General features: G+C 34.9%; 2 protein-coding genes across 5 annotated transcripts in view; one reads left to right on the top strand and one right to left on the bottom strand.

The window, feature by feature from the left end:
• DCDC1 (doublecortin domain containing 1) overlaps nt 1-21,873 on the bottom strand; it is a 457,088-nt gene extending 435,215 nt beyond the window's left edge. The window contains exons 1-2 of the mRNA XM_060160830.1: nt 21,729-21,873; nt 15,589-15,652 (exon numbers count right to left, since the gene is read on the bottom strand). The gene's annotated coding sequence lies outside the window, so the exon portion shown is untranslated. The remainder of the gene's footprint in view (nt 1-15,588; nt 15,653-21,728) is intronic.
• A 3-nt stretch (nt 21,874-21,876) lies between these two features.
• The window catches only part of DNAJC24 (DnaJ heat shock protein family (Hsp40) member C24), a 63,955-nt gene continuing 57,989 nt past the window's right edge, over nt 21,877-27,842 (top strand). For 3 of the 4 annotated variants that reach the window (XR_009542399.1, XM_060159479.1, XM_060159482.1), the window contains exons 1-2: nt 21,877-21,940; nt 22,736-22,879. Coding sequence is in view for 3 of the 4 variants with exons in the window: in XM_060159479.1 (XP_060015462.1) it covers nt 22,769-22,879 (111 nt within the window). In the remaining variant the exon portion in view is untranslated. The other variant, XM_060159481.1, reaches the window with a different exon arrangement.

Genomic DNA, 27,842 nt, shown 5'->3' with positions numbered 1-27,842 from the left:
TCCAATAATTTTTACTTTTTGTATTTAAAGAATATCAAAAATGGCACTATATCCAAGCTACTTTGAATAAGTGTATACTAAAAATAATTAAAATAAAAATTAAATCCTAGGGAAATTTTCCAATACTTACAACCTTATGGTCATAGGACATTTAAAAAATTTATTGTTATTGTATCTTAGACTAGCCAATTAAAGACTTTCAAGTATAAAAGATAAGAAATGGAGTAGATAGATAAAACATCAAGGATTTACTGTATAGCACAGGGAACTATATTCAATATCTTGTAATAAACTATAATGGAAAAGAATTTTAAAAAGAATATAGACATATACATGTATATGTATAACCAAATCACTTTGCTGTACACCTGAAATTAACACAATATTGTAAATCACCTATACTTCAATTTAAAAAAAAAAAAGAAATGGAGTGGAAATAAGTTTAAGGAGAAAAAAGAAGGATGTAAAAATTTCAACTGTTGAAGAAGAGCTTGTTAATATTTTTAATGTTTTAAAATCTCTATAGCTTTCAGGCCTGGGGCCAAAATGTTCCATGAACATGTGACATCTTGTCATGCCTGAAAACAGGAAGTTATCAGAGACAAGTGGGGCATGTCAAAAGGACATAGGAACCAACTTGAAGACGATTCCACTGGCCAAAGATGGGGCACTCTGAACATAAAAAAAGTAAAGGATTGAAACATTAAACATATAAAAATCCACGAGTACCTAATACTAAAATAAAATTTTATAACTTCATTATTTCATAATTCACCTTTGTTACTTGCTAGGGCACCAACTTACTGTTCTGAAAAATAATAAATGTACTTTTCCTGCTTTCCTAAATGGGTTATAATTCAGGATAACCATATAGATGATGAGAGAAAATTCTTCTTCATAGAAGAATCATAGCTAATACATGTAGATGGAATAAAAGAATTAGCAAATTACCATAGTGCAAATCATAATGAAATAATGGATCCAGGTAATGTTTGTCCAGGTAATGTCTGTCATTATTAGATCAAAGAGTGATGGGAAACTTAGATGAATCTGACTGATATCACCTATACCACTGATACATATTAATATGTCACTAAGACAATCAGAAATTGTTTCTCCTTATATGACTCCACAGGAATTATAAACATAGGACCATCTATAAAGCATTCTCGTCATAAACACTGAATGAAATCAAATCTTTAGATCTAATTTCTAGTTTGTGAGAAATGCGGGAAGGGAGAGAAACATGTTACATGTTAAATGACATGGCACAAAATAAAGAGGAGGGAGAAATGTTACAAATGAAAAGAGACTGAAGAATCATATCAACCAAATGCAATGCATAAACCTTGTTTAGATCCTGATTTGAACAAACCAACTTTAATAAGACATACATTTTTGAGGCAACTGGTGATATCTGAACACAAACTGGGTATTATTGGTATCAAGGAAATTATTTTATTGGGTATGGATAAAAGGTATTGTTATGATAAATATTATCTGTTAGAGATATGAACCAAAGTATTTTTAAATAAAATATTATTTGGATTTGCTTTAAAATACTCCAAGAAGAAAAGTGAAAGAGAATATAAATAAGAATGGCAGAAGTTGATGGTTGTTTGTATTGGGTAAAAAGTATGTGGGAGTTGTTTTATTATTTTTCCTTTTGTGTTTGAAAATGTTCATAAGAAAATGTTTCTTAAAAATCATATGGAATTTACATTTTATTAGATATGTTTAAAAGACTGATGTAACGGTTTTATTTCAAAATGTCAGCATTCATAATATACCAGAAATTATATCTTTTCCAACTATTTAAGCTTATAATGAGAAATTTTAAATGTCAACTTAAAATTGTGCATGGGAATATATAAGCAAAACTATTTGAAGGTCACTATTCTAGCCAATAAGTACCTCCAACCTCAGCTCTGAAAAGGAGAGAATTTAAGTAGGACAGGAGCTGACACACACCCTCCTACGCTTCTTCCCAGATAAACTGGGATTTGCTCAGTTTTCCTGGGTTTACTTAGGAAGGGCCCATTCTAGAGGTGAGAGACAGGTTCTCATAATTCCTTCATTGTGGACAAGGTCCTTAAGATTATCATAGAATCACCATAATTTAACACTCCTTTCACAGCTTGTTATCAGTCCCTCAACCAGATAGGGATTTTAAGCATTTGCTTAAAATCTCAGACTGTGAGGGAGGATTACTGAAGTTCAAAGTGAAGAGTACTGCCAAGTGGAAAATTACCTTGAACACATTACCAAGCAAGCTAACCCAGAGGGCTCACAGACCAAATTAAAATGCTCCATTCACACAATTTACTAAAAAAATTAAAAACACACAGTGATAAGCAAGGGGAAAGAAAGCAATAAACTAAGTTAACATACTTAAGATAGGGGGAGAGTGGCAGGATCATGGTATCCAAATCCTGCTCTTTCTGCCCATATCAGCCTTCCCCATGACGGTGTGCTATAAGAACCAGAGTTGAGATGTAAGCCAGTGGCCCAGACAGAAGGTACCAGGAATTAATGGGAGAGACACAGAGGCAGTTGTGCCTGGCCAAAGCTGTAGCTTGCCAATTAACTTGGTGAAGAGCTATAGGTTTTATTTGCATTTCTTGGGCACAGTTCTTTGGGCCAAAACGGGACCGTACTGGATGTTATTAGCAGGTGGTCAGTTTAGGGACAACACAGCGATCAGCCCTGAAGTGGCAAGATTATGACTTAGTCTGCCCTTCTACCGAATAAATAAAACTTGTCTATTCTATCATATATGCCATTTAGTCGCTTTATCTTGGTACGTTTTATAGGCTACTAACTTACTTATTATGTATATTTAACACAACTTCGGAATTCTGCCTGTGTTTCTCAAACTACTTACGCATATCTTTTTTTTTTATTGGCTGCACAGCATGCAGGATCTTAGTTCCCAACCAGGGATCGAAACATGCATCCCTGCAGTGGAAGCGCAGAATCTTAACCACAGGACCACCAGGGAGGGAAGTCCCGCATATCTATACTTAACACAGCCTATGAATTACACCTATACGTCATAAGCTATTAGCTTACTTACTACCTATGCTCAACATTTCTTATGTTTCATCATCCCATTTTTTTTATCTTGTACAGCTGAATTGAATATTCAAATCACATTATATTGTGCCTTCTAGTAGGCTAGAGATACAAGGAGCAGTGGAAGAAAGCCACAAGAAGACAAGAAAAGACAAGAAATGTGGGACTGCCATCATCTTAAAAGGCTTTAGGTGCAATTAGAGCAAGGTTGCAGGATACAAGGTTAATATACAAAAGTTAATTACAAACAAGTAGAATTTGAAATTAGAAACATTTGCACAGAACTCAAAAAAATGAAATACTGAGACATAAATCTAACAAAATATGTACAAGATCTATATGAGAAAAACTACAAAAGCCCAGAAATAGACCCACATAAATATAGTCAACTGAACTTTGACAAAGGAGGACAATGGCAGAAAGACAGTCTTTTCAACTAATGGTACTGGAACAACTGCACGTACACATGCAAGAAAAAAAAATGAATCTAGACACAGACCTCATACCCTTCACACAAACTAGCTCAAAATGGATCACAAAACTAAATGTAAAACACAGAACTATAAAACTCTTAGAAGATAACATAGGAGAAAACATAGATGATCTTGAGTATGGCAATGACTTTTTAGATAACAGCACCAAAGGCATGATCCATGAAAGAAATGACCAAAAGGCCAGATTTCATTAAAATTAAAAACTTCTGCTCTGTGAAAGACAAAAGAGAATGATAAGACAAGCCACAGCCTGGGAGAAGAGATTTGCAAAAGACATATCTGATAAAGGACTATTATCCAAAATTTACCAAGAACTCTTAAAAGTCAACAATAAGAAAAAAAACAACCTGATTTTAAAATGAGCCAAAGACTTTAACAGACACCTGACCAAAGAAGACATACAGATGGCAAATAAGCATGTGAAAAGATGCTCCACATCATATATCAGCAGGCAAATGCAAATTAAAATGACACTGAGATACCACTACACACCTGTTAGAATGGCCACAATCCAGAACACGACCACCACCAAATGCTGGTGAGGATGTGGAACGGGCTCTCATTCATAGGTACAGCCACACCGGAAGAGTGTTTGGTGGTTTCTTACAAAACTAAACACACTCTTACCATATGACTCAGAAATCATGTTCCTCGATATTTATCTAAATAATCTGAAAACTTATGTCCACATTAAAACTGGCACACAGATGTTTATAGCAGCTTTATTCATAACTGCCAAAAGTTGGAAGCAACCAAGATGTCCTTCAGTAGGTGAATAGATAAACAAAGTATGGTCTATACAGATAATGAAATACTATTCAACACTAAAAAAATAAAATGAGCTATGATGCCATGAAGAGATATGGAGGGACCTTAAATGCTTATTACTAAGTGAAAGAAGCCAATCTGAAAAGTCTGTGTACTGTATGACTCCTACTATTGACATTCTAGAAAAGGCTAAACTGTGGAGAACTTAAAAAGATCAGTAATTGCCAGAGGTTGGGGGAGGGGTGGTAGAAATGAATACATGGAACATAAGATTTCTATGGAAAGTACTCTGTATAATACCATAATTAATGGATACATGTCATTATACGTTTGTCCAAAACATAGAATTGAACACCATGAATGAACCCTAATGTAAATTGTGGACTCTTGGTGATTATGATATGTCAATGTAGGTTTATCGATTGTAACAAATGTACCACTCTGCTGGGGGATATTAATAATGGGGGAGGCTATGTATGTGTGGGAGCAGGGCTTATTTGGGGAATCTCTGTACCTTCCCCTCAATTTTGCTGTAATCTTAAGCTGCTCTAAAAAAATTAAGTTCTAATTTTTAGAAAAGGCTTCAGAAGGTCATTGTTCTGCAGTTCCCAGCAGAGAGCTAGTCCATATTTGATAGGAGAAGAGTTAGAGGTAACTTCTAAAGACCAGTCCCAAGCAATGCATATTTGGAAATCCTGAGGCAGACTTCTTGGCCATATCCCTCCAAGTCAGAATGTATCTGTCTGTTGAGGACTACTGTAGCATTCCAGCAGTGACATATCATGTTTCCTGACATCAGATTTGGCCTCACTGATTTAATTACCATTAACCTCCCTCCAATGCTGAAACAATGTCTCCACACCCCAGTAGAAGCCATTATATCCCACAGTTGCACCCTCAGGTATATAAGATATTATCAAGGTAGATAATGACCTTGGTTCAGGAGGTCATGTAAGTTGCTGCTACACTCATTATTAGGAGACACCTGGAAGGCTGCCCTTTCAGATATCTCATTTTGTAAAGCCCCATCTCCCAAAAAGCTTGTCTAGAAGGCTGACCATTCAATTCAATGAAGGAAGACACTTGATTTCTTCCTGAAAAACACCTTTCTGGTGCCCTATAAACATGTAAATTACATATTAATCACCTATATTACTAATTATTATTTTTTAAATTAATTTTGTGACAATAGAAATATAGCTTACTATAGAAGTCTATTCTTTCATAATGTAATAGTTGTATTCCACTTGTATTTCATAATGCAATAGTTGTCATCAAAACTTGCTTCATAAAAATAATAGTTCAGTTGAAAAAACGTGGTGAGATTAAGGGCTGGAGTTTGAAATTCTCAGACAAGTTTTTTTTCCCCCTGTTGGAATCTCAATGATAAATGTTTTTGCTTGTTTGTTCTGTTCTAATAGCTGTAATTGTACAACTCTATAAACTAAATATACTAAGATAAACCCAGCCATCTAGTTTTGCCTTCTATGCTACCAGAATTATGGTTAGCAGAGCAGTTTTTGTATATTCTTATCATATTATTATCACCCATTGTTATGATAAATAAAACATAAAGAAGGCATCTTTGTGGCCCTCCAAATGTTTTTCCTAAAGCCACTTTGCTAATTCCTGATCCCATCATACATCCATTCAATCATTAAATATTTATTAAGCACCAACTATTTTCAGACTTAAAAAAAAGACAATGGATTCAACATTGAACAAGACAATATTTATTGTTCCTTCACTAGCGGAATTTTCATTATAATGACTGTGTCCAATTTTAATTAACTTCTCTTATTAAAAACAATTTGAATGATGATAACTGCAGTTATTACAGAAATCCCCATATTAAGATTGGAAAGATATGTATAAAAAATAAAATTTCTTACAATCTCCTACGCTTGGAGTTAGCCACCATTATAATTTTTGAATATTTGTTTTCTGACTTTGGTCAATGAAATTTACAGAGATATATAGTCTTTACTTTAAACAAATGTGTGACCATATTAAAATCCAATTTATATATAGCTGTGTTCACCTAATGAGAATATTCCTATGCTATTAAATATTTGTTGAGAACATGATTTTTTAAAAATATTTATTTATTTATTTTTGGCCACATTGGGTCTTCGTTGCTGCGTGCGGGCTTCCTATAGTTGTAATGAGTGGGGGCTACTGTTCGTTACGGTGTGCGGGCTTCTCATTGTGGTGGCTTCTCTTGTTGTGGAGCACAGGCTGTAGGCGAGCAGTGTTCCGTAGTTGTGGCACACAGGCTCAGTAGTTGTGGCTTGCGGACTCTAGTGCACAGGCTCAGTAGTTGTGGCACACAGGCTTAGTGGCTCTGCAGCATGTGGGATCTTCCCAGACCAGGGCTCAAACCCTTGTACCCTGCACTGGCAGGTGGATTCTTTTTTTTTTTTTAACATCTTTAATGGAATATAATTGCTTTACACTGTTGTGTTAGTTGCTGCTGTGTAACAAAGTGAATCAGCTATACATATACATATATCCCCATATCCCCTCCCTCTTGCCTCTCCCTCCCACCCTCCCTAACCCACCCCCTTAGGTGGTCACAAAGCACCAAGTTGATCTCCCTGTGCTATGTGTCTGCTTCCCACTAGCTATCTATTTTACATTTGGTAGTGAAGATATGTCAATGCCACTCTCTCACTTCATCTCAGCTTACCCTTCCCCTCCCCATGTCCTCAAGTCCATTCTCTACATCTGCTTCTTTATTCCTGTCCTGCCCTTAGGTTCTTCAGAACCATTTTTGTTTTTAGATTCCATATATATGTGTTAGCATACAGTATGTGTTTTTCTCTTTCTGACTTACTTTACTCTGTATAACAGACTTTAGGTCCATCCACCTCACTACAAATAACTCAATTTTGTTTCTTTTTATGGCTGAGTAATATTCCATTGTATATATGTGCCACATCTTCTTTATCCATCCGTCGATGGACACTTAGGTTGCCTCCATGTCCCGGCTATTGTAAATAGAGCTGCAATGAACATTGTGGTACATGACTCTTTTTGAATTATGGTTTTCTCAGGGTATATGCCCAATAGTGGGATTGCTGGGTCATATGGTAATTCTATTTGTAGTGTTTTAAGGAACCTCCATACTATTCTCCATAGTGGCTGTATCAATTTCCATTCCCACCAACAGTGCGAGAGGGTTCCCTTTTCTCCACACCCTCTTCAGCATTTATTGTTTGTAGATTTTTTGATGATGGCCATTCTGACTGGTGTGAAGTGGTACCTCATTGTAGTTTTGATTTGCATTTCTCTAATGATTAGTGATGTTGAGTGTCCTTTCATGTGTTTGATGGTAATCTGTATATCTTCTTTGGAGAAACGTCTATTTAGGTCTTCCGTCCATTTTTGGATTGGGTTGTTTATTTTTTTGATATTGAGCTGCTTGTATATTTTGGAGATAAATCCTTTGTCAGTTGCTTTATTTGCAAATATTTTCTCCCATTCTGAGGGTTGTCTTTTCTTCTTGTTTATGGTTTACTTTGTGGCGGGCAGATTCTTAACCACTGTACCACCATGGAAGTCCCAAGAACATGATTTTTTTAATTATTTTTTTAATATCCTAGCTGGTTGATCCAAATGCTTCCTATCTCAAATGAAGTTGTGGTTTTTGTTCACACCTTTGACCGTACCACTGAATATTTGCTAGTGGGAAGCAGCCGCAAAGCACAGGGAGATCAGCTCGGTGCTTTGTGACCACCTAGAGGGATGGGATAGGGAGGATGGGAGGGAGACCCAAGAGGGAGGGGATATGTGGATATATGTATACGTATAGCTGATTCACTTTGTTATACAGCAGCAACTAACACAACAATGTAAAACAATTATACTCCAATAAAGATGTTAAAAAAAAAAAGTTGTGGAAGTTAAATTCCCAGATTAAAATGTATGAACAATTTTAAACCTGCTGATGTGTATTTCCAAGGTGACTTGCTTTTTAGACATGTACCAATTTCTAAAACTACAGAAATATAGAAAGCCCATCTAACAGCACTCATTACTGGAATAAAATATTATTTCTTAGCCTTACCAATTTAAGAATAATTTTCTAATTGGTAGTGAAAATTTAATTTAAAAATTACCATTAATTAAAGTTTTCATCATATCAATACTCAAGGAGGAATATCAGGGGATAATCAATAAGATTTTATGGACCTGGAGGGTGTTATGCTTAGTGAAATAAGTCAGACAGAGAAAGACAAATGCTGTATGTTATCACTTATATGTAGAATCTAAAAAACAAAACGAATGAATATAACAAAACAGAAAGAGACTAACAGATATAGCGAACAAACTAGTGGTTACCAATGGGGAGAGGGAAGGGGGATGGGGCAAGATAGGGAGAGGGGATAAACTACTATGTATAAAATAAAAAGCTACAAGGATATATTGTATAGCACAGGGAACATAACCAATATTTTCTAATAACTTTAAATGAAGTATAATCTATAAAAATATTGAATCACTATGTTGTATACCTGAAACTAATATAATATTGTAAATCATCTATACTTCAAATAAATACATACATACCATTATTTAAATTTTTCATCATATCAGTACTCAAGGAGGAATATCAAGGGATAATCAGTAAGATTGTATGAACTACAAATTAGTTGAATTCTACTTAGAAAACCATTCAAGTAAAAGAAGAAATTCCTGAAATATAGGCTATATGTTAAACTTCTAGAGATTTTAAAGATAACTGAGTTCAAAATATCTAATTAGCTCAGTGCCCCCTTTCCCATATACTTATGAGAACATATCCAATTATCTTGAAAAAGGCAATTAAAATTACTATTAATAATCTTAATACTAGGACATGTTATAATTCATTTGATAATTACATTTCCCACAAAGATACTGTCAACATAAAGTGTGAAACTGCAGATACATCCTCTTTACAAGTACCAGAGACAATATGCTCACTATTCTGTTGTACTTAAATGTTGTATTGCAGTTTTTCTTAACAGGTAATACGTGACATGAAACATGTCTCATTTGATGCTTCATAATTTCCATTCTGATGTTTAACACTAAGAAATTATATTTATGTATCACACATGTCAGAAAACAATTTAAATAATTAAAGTAAGAAAAATAATAGCAACCATGCCTTTCATTTCAAATACAAAATACAAATCTTTCATTCAAAGAACCATCTGTGATCAGAAATGCCAACTATTTATATTTTCTGATTTACGTAGCTAGCATTAAGCATTTTATCTAAGTGTTCATGTTTTATATTTTCAGAAATTTGTTATGAATCAAAATACTAAGTCATAAAAATAAAAATCAAGAGACTACCTTTCAAGATTAACCCATAAGTTATGAAAATTCATTATTTATATTCTTTATTCTGATTTTCATAACAAGGAAAAGAAAAAATGTAATTGCTTCGATTTTAAAAACATACTACAGGAAAAGGTACTATTTACGTTTGGCTGAAGTTTACATTATTTATTGCTATTTTTCTTCAAAAATATTCATTAGAACAAACATTTTTCTAAACACCAAAGTAAACCAATACATGGTTCTGGCATATTTATTTTTTTGAAAAGGTGCTCTGAATCATAGACAACATAAATACTAGGCAGTGTGGTGGTTGCCACAGTAACAAGTAAATAGGAGCATAAAAATACATGCAATTTTCAAATGTATATACTTTTTTCATAACTATGCATATTTTATAGGTAAAAAAATTCAACTCTTGCTTTAGCTCCCCATTTAGAGAGAGAAACACCTAATTCTTTAGACATAAAAGGTTATCACATAGCAATGGAGCAGGCTCAAAAAAGTTTTTAAATGCTATATGGGAAATCTTAAGGTTTTTAAATCAAATTTCCAAAATGAAGGCAGGAAAAAAACTCTTTTCCTTCTATATTACTTTAGTGGTCAGTTCTTTAGGTAAGGGTAAAATTGCATAAACTTCTTTACCTCCCAAGCATGAAATTCCCTTTTAATTTGCTTAAGTTTATTATTCACATGCATTAAATGGAGCACTTAACCATGGAAAACTGAAAGCCCTGTTGATCACAAAGAAGCCCCCAAAGTCAATGCTAACCCTTGAGCTAACCACTTGAATAAATGATCCGAAAACCTTTGTGCCAGTGTGCTAAATTGGGGTTTAAGGAGTTCTTTTCTTTCTCCTTTCCCTTTATTAAAATACAATCTCTGGTTTACAGGTACCCTAGAAGACACAGAAGTATACTGATACAGTGTTCTGAATTTTATACTTCAAGTTTAAGAGGGATTAGGATACATTTTCTAGAGAGGGGGAGAGAGAAGTGGTTCTATCAGCCATGATGTGAAGTTTGAAATCTACTGAAAGGTATTGTTAAACCAACCAAAATAGGAAAGCTGCTCAACTATTATTGGGAAACAAATCCTTCAAATCTGATTACATAAATTTGTACTTCCAATTTGTTTCAATAACAACTATTATGTACCATTCTCCCGGAGAACTTAAAAATTTTAAAAGATCACCTTCTAGGCAGGGTGCCAAATATGAGGTGATAGAACAGTGTACTCTGGGGCTCACCTTGTGCTAACTCCTTGATAAAGAAACCATACACTATAATGGTTAAGGATTGACTGAACTAACCTGCAAGAGTAAATTCCTTATGACACATATGCATGATCCAATTTACTTCTATTAAAGAAAAACATTTGTTTCCTGGGGGGACAGTAAATTTAAACTTTAAGAAGTTCAAAGAATGAATTAAAATATTACTCAAATATTTATGACTATCAGATTAGAATAAGTCACATGGATGATGTGACTACTGCAAAGGGAAGAAAGAATATCATCTTTTTATTCCTCTTCCCTCTCAATACTTTTAACTATTTCCTTTTGCTTTCACCATCTTAAAGGGATGGGAAAATGTCCCTGGAGACTGGAAAAGGGAAATCATACCCATCTTTAAAACAAGGGGAAATGATTTTGGTAATTAGACAGCTTAGTTTAACCTGGAAACATTCAGTAACAAATTAAACAATCAATTAGTAACACCTAGAAGGGCATAAAATATTGGAAAACAACCAACACAGTATCTGAAAAGCCAAATATGCCAGATGAACTTAGTATCTTTTTCTGATAGAATGACAGATCATATTATAAAGTCAGAAGTGAACAGTGTAATCTAGTTAAGTATTGTGAGCTTTTTTACTCTATTTTCCAATCTAGTGTAGGGGAAAATGGTTTAGAAATAAAATAATTCGAAAACCGTCTTCAACGCTAAGCCAATGAATGTTGACATATCTCCTCTCTCTTGAGGGCCTGTTTCAGAACTGAGTCAATGTCTTTACTAATGACTAGTCAGGAATCTTAGACTCATTTATGTTTTAGCTCCATCATATCAGATCCCTGACATCTCTGAAATTAATAAGAAATTTTTTCCTTAGTTCTCTTTCCAACTTGTTGACCTTTCTTTTCCCTAGGGATCTTAAATGACTTGCTGCTTCAGTTAAGTGGTACTGTACCGGTAGAAGACATAAACCCATTTTAGGTAGGAATTTTGAGAGGGAAAGAGGGAATGCTTTGTGAATGACTTAAAAGGATCCTCTATGACTAGAGTAAATGATGAGTAACAGAGTGGTGTTTAAATATAAGTAAAAACACTTGAAACTTGAAAAGTGTAAAGAATAGCTGCTGTTTGATTAGAAAAGAGAGACAGTGTAAAGAAGTGTATGGAGTGGAGAAATGAGCCCAGTTTTCAAGGAGAGAGGTCTCTGTGTCATGTGACCAGCTGGCTAAGTACACAGGGGGGTTAGAAGCGCAACTATGGAGGAAAGAGGTCCCAGCTGGGAAGGAAGTCAAACACTTGGTCTGTATTAGACAAGAATCTAATCAGACAAGAGCCAACATTATCTTGAACTGAGCTGCTTATTGGACCAGGGTAAGTGTTGTTCTCATTATGTAATTAACAGCCCTATTTTCCCAACCTCTGTTACTATTTAAAGTAATAATATAAATACCTTAGAAAGAAAAAAATTTGGCCACCGAATTGTTTGTTTGATCTTAACTATCTTTCTAAGCCTAAATACACTGGAAACAATCAATTGGAGACCTTCCCAAGCTTAAGAGGACATTACTTGTACTGAGGAGCCCAAAAGGAAATGAGGGCAAGTAACCAGGTATTTACAATTTACGATTTAGGAGTGTTTGTTTCCTCAGCTGTTGATTTGCTAACAATGTCATGGTTTGCCGCCCAGTTTACTATAAACTCAGGTATGCGTAGCTATTCTCTGTCACAGCAAAAATATGTAAAATTTCTAAACCAATTCCTCTAAAGGAAGAAGTGGGGACTTTAGCCAAAAGGCAAGTAAGTATGTTGGTTGGTGGTATGTTAGAAGTGGAAAAGGAGAATTGGGCTGTACAAGGGATCAACTTAAAGTCTGGACTAAGAGAAGGTAAAGAATATCAGCAAAAAGGAGTTGAGGAGTTGAATATAAAGTAAGGAGAACGATTTCTAAGAAGCATGTGAAAAGTCCATTTTTATTGATTTATAATCATATTATCATATGCATTATGACCTTCATAAATAAAGATGGATCCAGGATGGCATGCCTCTGAGGGACGGTATGCCACAGAGCAAACCACAGCAAAAAGGTCCAAAAGACAAGACGGAAGCAAGACATGGCCTCATTACTGTAATGAAATTCAACTCAATTCAGTATTTACTGATTATCAACTAATACCTATAATTAGAGAGATATCAAAATATAAATTAATTTACTTTGGTAAAATTGATCTAAATACATTTCTAATCATCTCAAATGCTTTAAGCTTGCCAATTCTTCCTGTACCAAAGACTATTATCTAGTTTCTGGACCAACCTTTGCTACTTTTTCAGGGCTGAGAACCAAGTAACAACAGCACTTGAGTCCTAGTGACAGGCTTAGGCTCATCTACCTGAAGCAAGAAACGGGGGAAACAGGATATACAGTGGACTAAGAGTAAAAGAACTGTTACAGAGGACCCAGAAAAATCTTTTACATCTGGTTACACTTTCTTGTTTCCTCTTTTGTAGGATTACCTGACTTTAACATAAGACTAGCATAAGATCTATTTCTAAGTATATCTTTCTCCTCTGTAATGATATATCTGAATATTGTATATAGGTATATCAACAAAATTCACTATCTCATTTTCTAAATTAGATTCTTAAAATTCTGAACTTAAATACATATATGTACATTGTACTATGAAATAATTTTTCCTTTTCTTGCACTGAAATAAGAAAAGTTATTTAAGTTACCCCAAATATAGCTAGAAGTTAAAAAGAATTAATTTCATATTCATAGAGACTAACACTGCAGATCAGAATTTACACTACAAAGATTAAGAAAAGTCATATAGTCTTTCAAATTAATATATCTGACTGTCTTTCTCTTATGCTCCCACTTCACCTGCAGCACATCAGACAAGGTAATAATTTATGATAATCATATGAAAATATACAATTAATATTCATCACCTCTCATTCCTCATCACTTTAGATGATCAGTAATGCAGAGTGAAAATGCTGTCAGATTTCTAATTGCTTTGTAATGGGCTTGAAACAGGGAAATCATTAAAGGCAAACAATCTGTCATTTGTCTGTTACTTTAACTATCACACAAAAAAACTCATTAAAGAAATAGCTAATGAGCTACAAAACACTATACTCATAGTGCTTCTACAGTAGATTAAAAAGTAATATTATGAGTTGCTTAAAATATTTTTAAAATACGATATTTTTGTGGAAATTCATCAGAAAACATCTATTCTTCAGTATATTTTTTAAGTTGTGTGGTTGCATTATTTTGGCATCTAATCTGTCATTGCAGAAATCCCTTTAGCATGTAAGAGTTGTTTTTCTTCACTCTCTAAATAATTAAACTGAATGGTTGCAAGAAGAAGCTGAAATGCTGAATATATTTCTTACTAGTAAACTGACACAAGTGATAAAAAATAGTACCATAGTAACCCTGATGCTAAGGGAAGAATGTATTCTAAAATTTGATTTCTACCCTCATATCTCTGTGGATCTGAACTGTTGAAGTTGCTTCACTCATCTTAAATATACCTATCATTACACAAAAATTATATTCGACTATTGAAACTGAGCATAATAACATTAAACTCTGCATAATAACATTAACTATTTTGAAAATTTTAAAGATATTACCAACACTAAAATGTTTCATATTACTTCAAATAATTTTGGAGGGGAAAACAAATCATTTCTTTAAATGAGTATACCAAATTTTACATGTCTTTTTATGGTCCCTTTCTATATGAGGTACTTAGTTTTAAAAATAATTCAACAATAATGACACTAATCTAGTTTTAAAAACGAACAAAAACGCAGAAATGTTTTGTTGGTTACAGAGTTCAGTTGCACTTTATTTTAGAAAAAAATATGAGAGTAACAAAGATAACAGTGTTACTAATTATGTTTTTCACTTTGCTAATGAATTAAATCATGAATTTATTTCCTATAGCAAAATGTAAGAATCTTAATAAAGTCAAACTTTTTTTAAGTATGTAGACCTATTTGTATCTATTGTAATATAAACAAATTTAAAAACCTAAGTGCAATGGCATGTTTAGCCAGATGCCTTGGTTGATACACAGGAGTGAATTCCAAGTTGACTTCAAAAGGTTCCTTAACACTCAGGAAACAGCTTCATTACACTCTCTAATTGACTTAAACAGACTTCATATCAACTGTTTAACACATTTTAACCCACAAATTAACACCCCTTGATCATTCAAATTAACCTTTCTTCTGTGAGTCAATTACAGACAAAATTAACTTAAAAAAGTTCAGGTTTAAAAAACTAAAATGTAGAAGAGGGGATGCTTTAAAAAATAGAGCATATAAATGCATATCACTGCATGGTTTGAAGAGATCATTACAAGGTTTCAGAGTGGTCATCAGACAATGAGAAAGGGGTAAAGAAGTGAATGGGGAAATAATAAGTTGGTATTTATTATGATTACTAAAGAGAAACGGAAGATGGATTATATTCAGTGTCTTTAATAGGTTCATAGAACGATTAAAACATCAGATGTGAAGAAGCTAGGAAGACAGACACAAAAATTTCAGATAAGATAAAGACTTTTAAGAAGTCCAAAACCAGCTTGAAAGAACACTGACACAACTGAAGTTAAGCACACAAGAAAAACACAGCAACAGGTGTGGCGACAGGGAACAGGATTTACCTCTTTGTCTCCTCTGCTTAGTGCACTGCCTTGCTTAAACTCAATGAATGTTCACTGATGATTACTGCTGAAAGACAAAAGAGAGAATAGATCAAGTGAAGACAATCAGAGAAAGGAAAAAATGCAAAAATGAAAAACCACTTCCGAAAGATGAGATAGGACTGTTCATTACAGCTGATTCTCAATACTGTCTAGACCTTTAAGATAATTGGCCAAAAAAAAAAAGAAAAAAGAAAAAAAAGGAAATTTCTCTAATTCTACTCATTCATCTCTCCTCTCTGCCACAGCATTATTTAAAATTTAGCGCTTCCATGTATCTTCCTGGATTAGCCTCATTTTGATTCAAAGATTTCAATCAGTCAAGTAATCTGCCTAATTCTATTCACATAACTGCAAGTTATTAACTGCGGCAATTAAATAACCTGTATTTCCTCTGGCAAAGCACTTGGCACAGTTATTTCAGTTGCTTGTCTGTCTACCCAGATAAACTTTAAGATTTTGAGAGGGCTACAGCCAACTCTGTCTTGTGTTTCTTGTAACAGCGTGGGACACCTAGTAGACAACAAATATTTGTTGAGTGAATGAATAAGTGAATGAAGGCTATATATGTACTATGTCATTGTGGTTTTGTTTTTGTGGGTTTTTTTAATCTCATCGCTAGCCAATAGACTCTTAAGTTGCTCTAGGGGCAATCATCTAATTTCAGTGTATAACCATAATATTCTGTGGTACTTAAAAATAAATATAGCTTAGGGCTTCCCTGGTGGCGCAGTGGTTGAGAGTCCACCTGCCGATGCAGGGGATGCGGGTTTGTGCCCCGGTCCAGGAGAATCCCACATGCCACGGAGCGGCTGGGCCCGTGAGCCATGGCCACTGGGCCTGTGCATCCGGAGCCTGTGCTCTGCAACGGGAGAGGCCACAGCGGTGAGAGGCCCGCGTACCGGAAAAAAATAAGTAAATAAATAAATAAAAATAAATATAGCTTAGTTCACTGATATAAAAATCCTAAAAATTCAGAGATAATAAGATCAAGGAAATTAAAGAAGAGTTGGTAATGAAACCAGTAGAGAGATCTAAGTAAATATCAGTATAATCCTAGGCTAAGAAATAATTAACAGAAGTATGCTGCATATATGGCAAATATCCATCAATAAGAAGCACAATTTACTAATATGATCTCAAGGTAAGAATTTGTTAATGTACGGTGGACATTAGTAAGTTTATGTGTAGGCAAGTACTAAAGTGATAAATTGAATAAGAATGTGATTGCTATCACTACAACAAATGGTCTCAAACCTCTGCTATATCTATATAACTATATTTATATCTACATCTATATCTAGCTCTAGATATAGTACTTGATGAATCATCTTGAAATCAAATAGTTAATGTATGCCTTCTTGGCTTACGTTAGACGCTGATGACACAGGAATTAAGAGGTTTCTGCCCATGCTTCTAATGCATCTGGCAAACTACAGTTCAACAAACATTTGGGTTTGGTTTCATTTTTCCAATTCAATAGTTTGTGGCTTTCATTTGCTCTGTTTGGAAACTCCTAAAATACTGTTATGAATTCTTAATGTTCTAATATATCAAAACTGAGCAACAAATATTTCATTATTAATAATAACAATACCTAATCTTTACTGAGTACTTACTTTCAGACACTGTTAACTCATTTAATCCTCACAACAAACCTATGAAGGAGATACTATTATTATCTCTATTTTATAGAGGAAGAAACTAAGGCACAGAGATTAATTAACTTAAAGTGTTCATTTAACCAGTACAAGGCAGAATCTGGATTCAAACCTATGCAGTCTGACCCCAGAGTTCATGCTCATAACCATTATGCTAACACAGTTTATATTTATGTTATATTTGCTTTACATAAAATGAATAAATTACCTTCTTAAAATAGTGAGAAACAAAACTACTGTAGACACACATCATTAGAATTCCAGAGAATGTGGCAGCAAAGCAGGTGCTTAGTTTCTCTGAGAGATGTTCCTGCCCTCAGAGAGTTTACAATCTGATTTGGAAATTAGAAATACATCTGAAAGTGTGTAACAATACACTGTGGTTTAGGATGAGTACAAATGTGGAGTACACCCAGGACTGCTATGAAAGTTGAGAGGAGGAAGTAATTTCTAAGGACTGGGCCACCATAAAAGACTTGATGGAACAGATAGGTCTTAAAGGAGGAATAAAACTGATAGGAGGAAGAAAAGAGCTATGATGTTATAAGCAAGAGGAACCATCAAACCATCTGAACAAAATTATGAAGTACCAAGAAAATATCCAAATTGTTTAATTGTTTCATGTACGGAGGTAATAGGTGATGAGACTGGAAAAGTAGGATCATATTGGGGAGGAATATTGGGTTAAGGAGGTAGGACTTTATCCTCTAGACCTGCCCTGTTTGACAGTCACTAGTTAGATGTGGCTATTAGCACTTGAAAGGTAGCTGGTCCAAATTGAGGTGAGCTGTACAGGTAAAATACACACCGGCTTTTGAAGACTTCAGTATGAAAAAAGAATGTAAAATATTTCATTAATAATTTTTTTTCATTAATAATTTTTATACTGATTACATTTTGAAATGATCATACTCTGGATATACTGGGTTAAATAAATAAATCATTAAAATCCATTTCACTTGTTTCTTTTTATTTTCCTAATGTAGCTACTGAGAAATTTAAACTCACATGTGTGAAATGCATTAAATGTAAGGCCAGACACTATAAAACTCTTAGAGGAAAACACAGGTAGAACACTATGACATAAGTCAGATCAGGATCCTTTCTGACCCACCTCCTAGAGAAATGGAAATAAAAAAATAAATAAACAAATGGGACCTAATGAAACTTAAAGCTTTTGCACAGCAAAGGAAACCATAAATAAGACGAAAAGACAACCCTCAGAATGGGAGAAAATATTTGCAAACGAAGCAGCTGACAAAGCATTAATCTCCAAAATATACAAGCAGCTCATGAGCTCAATATCAAAAAAACAAAAAACCCAATCCAAAAATGGGCAGAAGACCTAAATAGACATTTCTCCAAAGAAGATATACAGATTGCCAACAAACACATGAAAGGACACTCAACATCACTAATCATTAGAGAAATGCAAATCAAAACTACAATGAGGTACCACTTCACACCAGTCAGAATGGCCATCATCAAAAAATCTACAAACAATAAATGCTGGAGAGGGTGTGGAGAAACGGGAACCCTCTTGCTCTGTTGGTGGGAATGTAAATTGATACAGGCACTATGGAGAACAGTATGGAGGTTCCTTAAAAACCTGAAAATAGAATTACCATACGACCCAGCAATCCCACTACTGGGCATATACCCTGAGACGACCATATTTCAAAAAGAGACATGTACCGCAATGTTCATTGCAGCACTATTTACAATATCCAGGACATGGAAGCAATCTAAGTGTCCATCGACAGATGAATGGATAAAGAAGATGTGGCACATATATACAATGGAATATTACTCAGCCATAAAAAGAAACAAAATTGAGTTATTTGTAGTGAGGTGGATGGACCTAGAGACTGTCATACAGAGTGAAGTAAGTCAGAAAGAGAAAAACAAACACCGTATGCTAACACATATATATGGAATCTAAAAAAAAAAAAATGGTTCTGATGAACCAAGGGGCAGGACAGGAATAAAGATGCAGACATAGAGAATGGACTTGAGGAAACGAGGAGGGGGAAGGGTAAGCTGGGACGAAGTGAGAGAGTAGCATTGACATATATACACTACCCAATGTAAAATAGATAGCTAGTGGGAAGCAGCCACATAGAACAGGGAGATCAGCTCAGTGGTTTGTGACCACCTAGAGGGGTGGGATAGGGAGGGTGGGAGGGAGAGGCAAGAGGGAGGGGAGGGATATGGGGATATATGTATACATATGCCTGATTCACTTTGTTATACAGCAGAAACTAACAACATTGTAAAGCAATTATACCCCAATGATGATGTCATAAAAGAAAATCACATGTGTGGTTTGCATTTGTGGCTTACACTGCATTTCCTTTGGATAGTAGTGCTCTAAAAAATGAAAAAATGAAGGAAGACTAATGAGCAAGGATTTATGTAAAAAGTGTTTCAAGTATTTAAAGAAGTTTATTCTGGTATAAATAAACAGACAAGTTTATTCTGGTATAAATTCAGATGGTAGGACAACTGATCTGTTTTTTCAATAAGCCAATGGCAGAAAAAGAAATAAAAAACAAGGTAGTAGTGAAGAATTGGGGCTGCTATAGCTTAAAAGATATTTAAGAGACAGAACAACCAATTGCAATGTGTAGATTTTGGATCATGACGCGAGCAAATAAAAAGACATTTCTGAGACAACTAAGGAAATATAAATAAGCAGTAGATTTGGATAACATCAGTGAATTATTGATAATTTTGGTGGAATAATGACTTTATGGAGATGAAAGAAAAAGTTGCAAACTAAAGTATGCTTTAGGGATGCAAACTAAAGTATGCTGATATGAAATGAAAGAACATTTGGAATTTGGTGGGGACAAAAATGTGTATCTCTATATTCAAATAAATATATATATATAAATGTAAATTGGAAAAATTGAGGTACTGTGATTAGAGTTTTCAGAAGTTTGTTCAAAAAAAGGAATAAAAGAGAGAACACAATACACTAATGGATTCATAAATCAAAATAAAGTGCTCTTTCTATAAAAACTGAAGGGCCTGAGCATATCTATACAAAGAAGGACTATGCAGTGGAAAAGGGAAGTTTGAGGGCTATAAAAATTCAAGTGGGGGCTTCCCTGGTGGCGCAGTGGTTGGGGGCCCGCCTGCCGATGTGGGAGACGCGGGTCCGTGCCCCAGTCCGGGAGGGTCCCGCATGCCGCGAGGCGGCTGGGCCCGTGGGCCATGGCCGCTGGGCCTGTGCGTCCGGAGCCTGTACTCCGCGGCGGGAGAGGCCGCAGCTGTGGGAGGCTCGCGTACCGGAAAAAAAAAAAATTCAAGTGGGTGCCATTCTGATAGTACTGTATAGGAAGGTTTTCAGAAGAACACTTAAATCTGTCGTTTTAGGTATCCTTAGGGCCACACAGAAGGTATGTTAGAACCAGGACTGAAAACCAGATCCTCTGACTTAGTATAATGCTCGTTGTGTCTGCCCTTAAACATGACAAAATCCTATGAAGAACCTAAACTATACCTTTCTCTTTAGATTTTTAAACTTTCCTGTATCATCCAGTTATTCTTTATTGTTCATACCATCATTAAATAATTGACCATATCAAAATATCTTCTTCAATGTGCTTAGGGTTTGTCTTGACGGCTTCTCAAACGGAGGTTTGGTAGAAGAAAGATAAAAAAAGAAGAAGGAAAGCAAATCTAAGCAGTAACAACAAAAAAACTACCTTAACATCTCCAAGTGAGATTTATATCATGCTCCGGAGAACTAAGATGAATTTTCACCTCCAGGTACAGTGCAAGAAAGAATAGTCAATATAAGGTAAGCAGCACAGAGGTTTGAGAATACAAGGGAACACAGAACAAATGAAAGGGAGAGGGAAGAAGGAAAAAGCTAACAAAAAAACTAAGTGCCCATTTGGAGTGCCCAGCAACAGTCTCAAAGCGAGCGTTTTATTCTGCTTTTTCTGTGAGCTTGAAAGATAGCATGGCTACCCTGGGAACAGGACGACTTGCTAAGAGAGTGAAAGGATTTTGAAAAGTTTTCATTTTTCAAGTTGGTTGCTAAAATCTAAAAGAAATAACTAAGTTGAACATCTCTTCCAGAAAAAATATTAAAACTGAAAAACTTTACTCAGCATACGTTTTAGTTCTCTTAATTTTGAAATGAGAACATTCCAAAGGAAGTCTTGGGAGACGGGAGGAATCAGTTCTCCTCATCCTTTTCATCCCGCCAATCCCAACAGTACCCCCACTTCACCCCCCCATCCCCCGCCATAGTACTACGTTCGGCGTTGGGTAGAGTAAGCGGAGGAAGCTTTGGGGAAGGCGGAGGAAGCCCGGGGGATGGGGGTGCTCGCTGAGGAAGAGAAGAGAAGCGACATTCGGGGAGCCAGGATAAGAGTGAGTTAGAACGAGGCGAAGAACGCCTTTTTCCAAAGCTCGGGCACTTACGGTTGGTAAACTCCGTGGAAGCGGCGACTGGGTTACCATAGCGACCGCGTCCAGGGGGGCGGAACGGCGCTTCCGATCGGTGCCTCAGCCACTGCGGCTCGGCTAGAAACGTGATCGCGTCAGGGCAATGACTTCCGGCGGAAGTAGAAACGGATTCCGAGGTTTGGAAGGCGGCCGGAGAGGAGTGAGCGCCTGTGGCTCTACTAAGTTTGGTAAGTTTGATATCTAGTGAAGCCAGGAGAGAGTACCGGCCTGTGGCTGGGCTACAGAGCCGACTGTGAATGCAGAGGATTTCCGGGTCCCAATTTTGAGGAAGCCCCGGATGTCTCGTTAAGTTCATGGCTGTGGGAAGAGGTTTCCTGGTTCTGGGGCTCCTAGAGGGGTCTTTTCGGTTGCTGGAGGGCTGCCGTATCCTCCAGTGAACAGGTTCAGGAGCTCTTTGCGAGGTCTGAGCGCCTCTCCGATAACCGAGGGACTGTTGCTCTCTACCTGCCGGTGCTGACTGCCAGTTTCGCATGTTATTCTTTTAAGGTAATCTGGAAGAAAAGAAGTGAACTGGAGACATTAAGAGGGAATGCTCCGAAATTCATTTTAATTCTTCGTTTTGCTTTTTAAGAATATTTATTCTTTTTGTAAACATTTGTTAAACTCTAGTGTGTTTAGTGAGTACTTACTGTGTGTCGCTTTTATCAAGAGACTAGCAGAAATAACCTTGCTTAGAGGGTCATCCACCATTCGGGTTCATCATCGATTTCTATTTTTTTTTAATACTGTTGTATACTTATTAATTTAAGATGTAAGCGTATATCATGAAGCTATCAGGTTTTTCACACTTGTCTGTATACTCATATATGAAATTCTTGGGGCGTCTTGAATGAAAATATATACTTCAGGTTTGCATTATAATCGTGACTTAATTAAATATTACAGAACTTAGGGAAGCTGTACCTAGTTAATTCTTAGATACACTCAAACCGTAATGAATTGTCATTAATATTTCTATTCAGTTGATCTGAGAAGGCCCACTTCTTGTTCGAGGGATGATGGCATTTGAGCAGATACCAAAAAAGGATTGGTACAGCATTCTGGAGGCAGACCCATCTGCAAGTGTGTCAGACCTGAAGCAAAAGTATCAAAAACTCATATTAATGGTAAGTCTTTTCTTTCATTTTCTAAATCATAGGGGGAAAATCAGGTTTTTTATGTGACCGGAAATTTAGGTGTCCGTAAAATGAATATGTAATATCAAAGCAGGAATCAAAGTATTAATTTGGTTAACTGAAAGTTTCAGTAATATTGTAAAAGAAAAAAGTTGATTTGAGGTGAGATAGCATGGTGGTTTGTACCAGATCTGAGTCATGCTGATTAAGTTAAAATCCTGATTCTACCCCTAACTAACCTTGAGAACTTGGGCAAGTTACTTTCCCCTGTATGTTCCTCAGGGAGGATTAAATGAAATAATCCATGTAAAATTCCTTGAAGTGTGTCATGTTATAAGAGACATTAGCATCCAGTAGAAACTAGCTACATGTGGCTGTTATGCACTTGAAACTTGGCTAGTCCAAAATGAGGTGTGCTGTAAGTATAAAACACACATTGGATTTTGAAGACTTAGTACAGAAAAGGAATATAAAATAGTCTAAAAATATTATGTTGATTAAACGTTGAAGTGATAATATTTTGGTTATATTGGCTATTTTGCATATTTTGTACATAATATATGTGCATATATTTGCATATACAGTAAATGTATTATCAAAATTGACTTCATCTGCTTTTTAAACATTGCATATGTGTCTTGCATTTATAGTTTGCAGTATATTTTTATTGAATAATACTGACTTAGGCCAGTTAAACACTTTTTCACCTGATTCCATTCTTTTGTGAAATGAGTTGTGGTATTTATAAATAGATAGTATCTTTCTAAACTACCATATTAATTTTTTCAGCCTATATTGTGGGGTTTATTAAGCCAGTATCACTAACTATAATGGTCTCCAGTTAACTCAGTTTACAAAAAGAGTAGAGGACCATTATTTATATAACATTAGTTGTTTCTCTAGTTTTTATCAAATAGATCTATGAGATTTTTGGCATAACTTAGTGTTTATTGTGAGAGACAGTAGATGTTTCACTGTCAAGAATGTATTATTTATCTCTGCTTTAGGTAATAAGTTGAGCTAAATGATGTTAAGGTTTCTTTTGTCTCAGAATTTTTAAGATTTCTGTCAGTAAAATCAAGTAGACTTTTTTTTTTTTTTTTGCGGTACGCGGGCCTCTCACTGTTGTGGCCTCTCCCGTTGCGGAGCAACAGGGTCCGGACGCACAGGCTCAGCGGCCATGGCTCACGGGCCCAGCCGCTCCGCAGCACTTGGGATCTTCCCGGACCGGGACACAAACCCGTGTCCCCTGCATCGGCAGGCGGACTCTCAACCACTGCGCCACCAGGGAAGCCCATCAAGTAGACTTTTTTGAAAAATTTCCTAATACTGTATCATCCTTGTGCCTCAGTTAACTGAGAGATGAGGCTGGAGAAGTAGGCTGGGTTTAGATCATGCAGGGCCTTGTAGGCCGTTTGGCGTTTAATTTGACAAGAAGCCATTTGCACTTAATATGGTAATATCTGTCAAATGTCAAACAGAGTGAATGAACCATTTTGCATACCCTCTAGTAATATATCAGAGAGTTCCAGTTGCTCTACATCTTCCCCAATATTTGATGCTATTAGTCTCTTTCAATTAATCTATTAGAGGTTTTTCAGTTTTGCCACCATTGACATTTTGGGCAGGATAACTGTTATGTGGGGCTGTCCAGTGCATTATAGGATGTTTAGCAGCATTCTAGATGCCAGTAACAACTACAAATGTCTCCTGGCTCTAAAAATTGCAAACCTCCGTATCTCATTGAGAACCCCTGCACAGTCCTCTTGTGTTTATAGTGAAATCTCATTGTGGTTTTATTTTGTATTTCTCTGATGGCTAATGATGTTAAGCTCTTTTTTAATGTGATTTTAGCCATCTGTATAATTTTCTTTTGTGAAGGCTCGTTTTTAAAAATTAAATATATTCTTGAGCTCGTGTATGTATTGTATGTATTTTCTCCTAGCCTATGGCTTGCCAGCTCATTTCCTTAATGGTGCTTTTTGATGAGAAGTTTTTTGTTTTGGTGAAATATAATTTATCAAATTTTTGTTTTATGATTTGTGCTTTCTGTGTCTTCTCTAAGAAGGTTATGAAAATATTCTCCTGTGTTTTCTTCTAGAAGATATATAGTTTGCTTTTACTTTTAGACCTCTGGTTTTTATGTATCGTGTGATATAGGAAGTCATGTTTTTGTTTTTCTCTAAGTATGGATATCCAGTTGTTCCTCATTTATTGAAAAGATTTTCCTCTCTCCATTGGATTGTTTTGGCAAGATGGGTCTATTTTTGGACCCTATTCTGTTGAATATATTTGTTTATCCTTTTACTAATACATTTTTCTTGATTACTCTAGGTTTATAGTCAGTTTTAAAGTCACATAAAGTTAAATTCTCTAATCTTATTTTTCTCTTCAAATTAATTTTGGTTATTTTAGATTGCTTACATGTACGTAGACATTTAGAATCAGCTTATACATTTCTATTAAAAAATACTGCTTGAATTTTAATTGTGACTGTATTGAATATATATCCATTTTAGCAGAATGGACATTTAGTAATATTTAACAATACTGAGTCTTCTAATCCATGAATATGTTAGATCTCTCCATAACTGAGTCATCTTTAATTTCTCAGAAATATTTTAGAACTTTCAGTGTAGTATTACACGTCTTTCTTTAGATTTATTTCTAGTTTTTAGAAATGTTTTTGGTAGTTTATTTTTATATAATGATCTTGTATCCCACAGTCTTGGTAATTTGCTTGTCAGTTGTCCTGTAGCTGTTTTTGTAGATTCCTTAGAATTTTATACCAACACAATTATGCCATTTGCAAATGAAGAGAGCTTTAATTCTTTGTAATCTGTATGCCTTTTATTTATTTTTCTTGCTTTAAAGCACTAGTTATGTGCTTCTATTACAGTGTTCAACTGAAGTGTGAGAGGAAATATCCTTGCCTTGCTCCTGATTTTAGGGGGGAAACCTTCAATATTTTACTATTAAATAGAGTGTTAGCTGTGTTTTTTAAGATGCCCTTTATCAGGCTGGGGAAATTTTTCCTATTCCTAGCCGCTGAGAGTATTTATCATGAATGGGTATTGAACTTTATTAGATTTTTTTTTTTACATTTCTTGAAGTTTGCATGTATTAGTTTTCCTTATTTAACCTATTAATATACTGAATTATATTGATTTTTCTTATGTTAAACTTATTTTGCATACCTAGGATAAACAAATCTTACTTGTTCATGAAGTATTGTGTTTTTTATGTATTGCAGGATTCCAGCTGCTGTTCTTTTATGTCTAGGTTCATGGTGTATACTGGTATAATTTTCTTTTCTTGTATGTCTGTGTCTAAATTTAGTGTCATGGTTATGCTGGCTCCATAAAAGAATTGGGAAATGATTCCATTTTCTGTCTTTTCTGAAAAAGTTTGTGTAAGATTGCCATTGTTTCTTATTTACATGTTTAATAGAATTTACTAGGGAAGTCATCTGGGCCTGAAGTTTTCTTTGTAGGAAATTTTGCAATTATGAATTTAATTATATTTGGAGGCTATAGGGCTATTCAGATTTTCTATTTTCTGTTTTGTCAACATAGGTGAATTGTGTTTTTCAAGAATTTTTCCATTTCATTTAAGAAGTCTTATTGTCATAATGTTCATACTATCTTCTTATTCTCCTTTTATTGCTTAAGTTATGTAGTTATGTTTTCCCTTTGATTCTTTATATTGGTAATTTGTGTTATCTATTTCTTTTTTCCTGATGAGGCTTGCTAGAGGTTTATCTATTTCTTTAATCTTTGCCAAGAACAACTTTTACTTCGTTGATATTTTTATATTTGTTATTTCTCTTCACTTGGTCTCTGCTTTTAATTTTATGATATCCTTTCTTCTGCTTACTTGCTTTTATTTGCCTAGTTTATAAATGTAGAAACACGCATCATTCATTGTACACCTATCTTCTTTTCTTACATACTTACATAGTCACTTAAAGTTATAAATTTCTCTCTAAGCCAGGAGCCCTGCTTTAGCTACATCCCACAAATTTTGATATGTGTATTTTTGTTATTCAGTTCAAACTGTTTTAAAATTTCTCCTGTAATAGTTTTCTTTGACCTGTAGGTTACTAGGAAGTACATTGTTTAATTTCTAAATATTGGAAAATATTCAGAACTTTCTTTATTGATTTCTAATTTAATTCTGTTGTGATTAGAAAATATATTTGGTATGATTTCATTCCTCTATATTAATTAAAACTTTTTTATGGCCTAGCATCTGGTCTATCTTAGTGAATGTTCCCATACACTTGAAAAATATGCATTCTGCTGTTAATAATAAATGTCTAATAAATGTCTATTAAATCAAGCTGATAGCATTCAAATATTTTATATCCTTATTGATTTCTTTTTTTGTCGATTTGTTTTATCAGTTTCTGAGAGAAGGGCATAACGTCTTTGCCTGTGATTGTGGATTTGTCAGTTTTTCTCTTTAATTGTGTTAATTTTTGTTTTCTTTATTTGGGATCCTTTTTATTATGCACAGCTATATATTTAAGATTGTCTTCATGAATTTGAACCTTTGATCATTATAAAATTCCCCTCTGTATTTCTGATAGTACTCTTCCTGAGGTCTACTTTGATATTTCTTAGCCACACACCTTTCTTATCCTTAGTGTTTATATGATTTATCTTTTTCTATCCTTTCACTTTCAGTGTGTCTCTTTTATGTTTAATGTGTGTTTTCTTGTATATAGTGAGTAATTGGGATCTTAAAAAATTTCAATCTGTCCATCTCTGCCTTTTTATTGGCAGTGTTTAGTCCGTTTACATTTTCCCCCCAGCTTTACTGAGATCTAATCGACACATAACATTGGGTAAGTTTATGGTGTACAACATGATGATTTGATATACATATATATTGGGAAATGGTTAACACAATAAGTTAGTTAACCTATCTGTCACTACACATAGTTATCTTT

This window comes from Lagenorhynchus albirostris, chromosome 9 (assembly GCF_949774975.1).
Source record: "Lagenorhynchus albirostris chromosome 9, mLagAlb1.1, whole genome shotgun sequence".
NCBI lineage: Eukaryota > Metazoa > Chordata > Mammalia > Artiodactyla > Delphinidae > Lagenorhynchus > Lagenorhynchus albirostris.
The sequence above is the reverse complement of the archived record's forward strand: the minus strand, read 5'-3'. Positions and strand labels throughout refer to the sequence as shown.